This window comes from Glossina fuscipes, unplaced genomic scaffold (assembly GCF_014805625.2).
Source record: "Glossina fuscipes isolate IAEA_lab_2018 unplaced genomic scaffold, Yale_Gfus_2 0, whole genome shotgun sequence".
NCBI classification, from domain to species: domain Eukaryota; kingdom Metazoa; phylum Arthropoda; class Insecta; order Diptera; family Glossinidae; genus Glossina; species Glossina fuscipes.
In genome coordinates, this window is record NW_023998414.1 from 32936394 (window position 1) to 32941569 (window position 5176).

Consider the following 5176-nt stretch of genomic DNA (forward strand, 5'->3'; position numbering starts at 1 on the left):
GAATGAGAGCATAAGTGTTTGTATTTTTGCTATGGCAACCGCCGCACATATAACCGCTTAAGTGTACCTACACATATATAAAATAGTTTCGCAAAAGCAATGCAATGCATTCGAAATGAATTTCACTTTAGGTATTTATTGTATGCTCTTGTACGCACATATCTGCACACATGTACCTAATCAAATTAATGCCATCAGCGAACGGAGAACGGAGAACGGAGAACAGTACGTACTCTAATGACCACTTGTGTAAAATGCTGACATACAATGATTGCCATACGTACATATTCCATCGGGATATTTTTATATTTTTCATTCTCTTTTATTGTTATGTTTTTCAGAGTTTGGAATTTTTCTATTTTTTCTTTTCTTTTTTTCATTTTTTTGCTTTTTTTTCTTTCTTTTTTTTTATAATTTCATTAGAATAAAAGAAAGCAAATGTGTAAATATACGCACATATTATAATTTCGTAAAGCCCAAATACTCTCGTTAACTCATAAGCAACAAACATATACACACGCATACACAAACACACACATACATACATATATATATATATATATATATATATAGATATAGATATAAAAAAAAAAAACAAAAAAATCTAAATACCTTAGCGCAACTGGGTATGTGTAACTCCCCGTGGACTTAATAATGAATTATTTTATGAATATGAATAAAAGTTGAATAGAAGTATAATTGAATTTTTTATATATAAAAGTTTTCGACTTTTAAAACAATTAAATTAAAAATTAGCTTAATAACACGAATCTACATAAAAACTAAACATTTGCCTTTGTTGTTCATTAAATCATTAGAGCATACTTAGTGGTATCTAGGAAAGTGCCAGTGATTTTGTATAGCAGTGCATGACCTAAATTTTATGCAGTCACTCTATTTAAATCACTGCCGGTAATAGTAGTAGTAGTAGTAGTAGTAGTAGTAGTAGTACCAGGAAAGTAAAGATGTAATAGTCGTGACTGTAGATGCGACAGCAACACTAGTGGCAATGGCAGTAATGGTAACGGGGAGATTTCTGGATAAATTACGAGTGAAAAAATTATGCGCGATTATCCCCCGGGTGCCAAAGGTTTTTCGTGTGGCTTTTTCATGGTACAATTTATATAATGTTAAGAGTGTGTTGGTGCTAATGTTACGGCCTGTGCTGTAGACAATGTGAACCATAACGCCGTTTTAAAATCTGTTCTTGACGCTAATTTACCCACAGGAAACGAACAATAACAACAGTGAGAAAAGAAGTAAAAAAAAAAAAAAAAAAAAAAAAACCCCCAAAGAAAGATGTAAAAAATGCTGACGTTATAGGTCAACAGCAATCATTAGTGCGAACCTTTCACGTTGAGAAAATATCATTAACAATACCAACAACAACAGTAATAATAATAATAATAATAATAATAATAATAATGACAACAAAAATATTAGCAACATAGTTAAGAATGCGAAATAATGCTAAACACACTTTAATGCTTAATAGCCGCTAACGTAAATCAAAGAAAAGAATAACAGTAATAGTAATAATGATGACAACAATCAACTCATTGTATCGTACGCAGTACATGTTCCTTTCTTTTGTGATAAAGCGTAGTGTGCTATATATAATTGTAACGAATTCCATAAAGAATTCTTCTTAATTCACTTTCACACGCCACGCCACTTTTCCTCGTAATACGCTGTCAGCAATATATCCCATGGAGATTTACATCAACTGTACAATATTAAACGTAACAAGCCAAGTAATACGATTAGCAAAAAGGTCGTGGAACGAAAGATTTCTAATAACAATAATAACAATAATAATAATAATAATAATAATTGTGGTAACGCGCCGCAACGACAATGTCTGGCGTTATAAATACAATATCTGGTAGCATACCAGCGACAGGATTTGCTGATTCTCCTTTAGCAACGGTAACTGCCAAGAATGATCGCAGGGCATCTGTACCATCTATACAAAGCGACTTAAATGTTATCATGAATAATTCATGTACTAGTCTTCATAAATTAAACGGTATTCATAGACAGGAACAGCAATTGTCACAAATACAGCAATGCGACTTCACTATACCAATACGTGAGGCTTATGTTCCCTATCATCGTACGCAGCCTTGTTCAGCATTAGAGCGCAACACAAACGGTTATTTATGGATAATAACACCTGTTGCAGCGAGGTAAGTTTAACTGATAAACACCATTATGCTATGAAGGTGCAAAACATATATACATATATATATATATATATAAAGATATGTGTCATATATGCATGTATGCATGTATCATATATGCATAAACTTTTAATTGGGATTAAATTTCAATATTGATTTTTGTTATACACACACACAAGAAGCGAGACACACGAAATTTATTTTAATAAAATTATTTATTCAATGCAAAAGGGAATCCATTAATAATAAATAGACTTCCTTTTCGAATGGAATTTCGTCGGATTCATTTCTAGTCGCCTCTCTGCCATAACTCAACATATTTGCTTTCTCCTTAACCCATTCTTTTCGGTTTGAGTTGAAATCATTACTGGACTATGTTTTTCGGCATCGGACTCCTTCAAACTCTTTGTACATTCTGCTTTAAAATGAATAATGAATTCAATTTAGTTTTATTTAGGATAAACACTTTTTTTCTACTCAAATTGAACAAGTAAAAAATTTATATTCACCTAGGACCGAAATATCGCATACCCACCGCTATTAAAATATTTAACGGCCCATGCTTGTATTAATTAGCATAAGAGAGTGAATGGGATAAAATTTATCCCTTAAAAAGGGCTTTGCTAAGAGAAATGAGTCCACCATGTCGTGACGTCGACGACAATTAGTTTAACACACTTAGCTTAGCTTAGCATTCTACTATCCGAGCCCTTTTATGTGATATCAACATCAACAGTGTTATAACAAAAAAGTGAATCCGCTACGTCTCGACGCGCACCACCATTAACGTATCCTATCGCTTTCTCCTATTCAAGTCCGGTTTTTTTTAAGGAAAAATTAATCCATCAGACCGTGCTGTCTACCATATTTCGCTTTTTAGAATTAACGCATTCTTAGGCAGATAACATTCATTCTTCATTGGAGAAGTGTACAAATGCGTTTTAAACTTTCTTGTCTTCTTTGCCTTATGATAAGTAAGCATAAAATCTCCAAAAAGTGAAAAAAATGAAAATTTAATCTTCGATCTTCGTTAGTAGAGTTTTTTCTTAAGTATGTATGGAAAATTTCGGCCATCTGCTTCTTCTTCTTTCATAATTTTTTAGTAATGAGCAAAAAACCACAAATATTCGTTCAAAAGAAATCGGATTTGCATTCAGTTTGCTTTTCACTGCAGGCTTGGGCTTTGACTAATTTGGCCCATTTTCAATAGCAACCTGTGTGCAAAGACTTTCAATGCTTTTGGAAAATTTGACAAAGAGAGTGTCAACAATATACACCACACAGACACACAGACACACAGACACATAGACACACAGACAGACAGACAGACATGGCGTGTTCAATTCAGAATTTCACGCTGATCAAGAATACATATACTTTGTAGGGTCTCGGAAGTTTCGTTTTGTGGGTACAAAATACAGTAAAATCGATTCATAAATTCGCTTACAATTATACGATCAGCATGTTGGTAATGTCTAAGAAATATATATTGGCGGATTCGGACCAACTTTCACCTTCAGCCGGAACATAAGTACTGCATATGTTTTGTTAACTATGGGCGCGGTAGTGAACCCATTCGAACCATTTCATTATGCATGATTGCAGAGGGATATGGATACATATTGTATGTGGCGTCTAATAAGTACGTTTTATAGAAGCACAACAGCTCCATTCTGGGCAACATCTTTGGGGGGTTTTCGTCCCTTAGCCATATTCTCCTATAGCGAAATTGATGCTGAACGATTTTATTTTAATTAATGATACAAAATTACATAAAAATCTGATCGGCGGCATGGTATAAAAACATACGCCAAGAAAAAATATTGTCTTACATCATCACTAGTAACCGGTCGTAATGACAGAATGCGATTGCAAATCTTCGGCATACCGGGGGCATATCGCATCGGTAACAGATATATGTATCGAGTTTCTCTCAAATATGTAGAGATTGCATGCAATGGTAAGAATAGAATGTAAAATATCGTATATTAATAATTTAGCTTCTTTTATTTAGTAATATACGATCTTACTTTTATCTTACGAACAACTTTTTTTTAGTCTCAGAGGTCAGTCATCGTCAGTAAGGAATCACGTATCCTGGATAGGAAAGAATAAATCAACTCAAACTTTGAAACAGAGGTGTGTTGAAGAACTGTGCATATTATTGCAGGAAAGGACGCACCGGATCACTTTTGATCATTTCTCCACGAGCTATTAACTTCAGTTCACTTTGCTGTTCGCAAACAATAACATTTTCATGATTCCCATCAGCGGCACATTGTGGTAGAAGTTGTTATAGAAACATGTGTGCAGGTTAAGGTTAACGCAAAAAATTCTAGAACACGATTTTCCTTTTTATTAAAATATTAATGCTTTGGTTTTCCCCCTTCTCTTATATCATCAACCACTCAGGGAATAGCACCAACTCGATGTGTAACCCGATGACAGTTAGATAGATTTACGGAAAAGCAAAGTGAATGAATGAAGATGGCCGTCTAGTGGGCGTGTACGCAAATGTCAAATGTTCTATTTTTATCAAGTTAGTGCACACTCCAAGTACCATCAAAGTACAACTTTATCGCATTGGAACTTGTTGGAAATCGTTTTGATGGACATTATTTTTTTGGATAAGATGCAAAAGATGCATAGGATCGCATATCGTTCGATTATTAACCCCAGTTACACGAGTTATAAGTTATAAAAACAAACTTGCAACAGATTGTATCAAAGGCGGGGAATTTCAGCCACTAAGAAGGTTGCGTAGTCCTATTAAAGGATTTAACTATCCTTAACTATCCATCGACTAATAATGTATATGAAAGAAACAAATCTCTTTATCTTTACTTAATTTGAATTCTCGAACGTATTAATCTCGCTATTAATATTCAAATCCCTATCCGCTAACAATTTAATATGAAGTCATCGGACTTTCCTAGAGCGACAGATGTGCAATTTTAACAATCTAACAGCAAAAAAAAAAAAAAAAAAAAATA

At 33.7% G+C, this 5176-nt stretch overlaps 1 protein-coding gene across 1 annotated transcript in view; it reads left to right on the plus strand.

Moving 5' to 3' along the window:
- Positions 1–1587: 1587 nt before the first annotated feature.
- Positions 1588–5176, plus strand: part of LOC119642285 (ras guanine nucleotide exchange factor B-like) — a 73841-nt gene continuing 70252 nt past the window's right edge. The window contains exon 1 of the mRNA XM_038041382.1: positions 1588–2189. Within this exon, the coding sequence (XP_037897310.1) occupies positions 1858–2189 (332 nt within the window). The 5' untranslated portion in view covers positions 1588–1857. The remainder of the gene's footprint in view (positions 2190–5176) is intronic.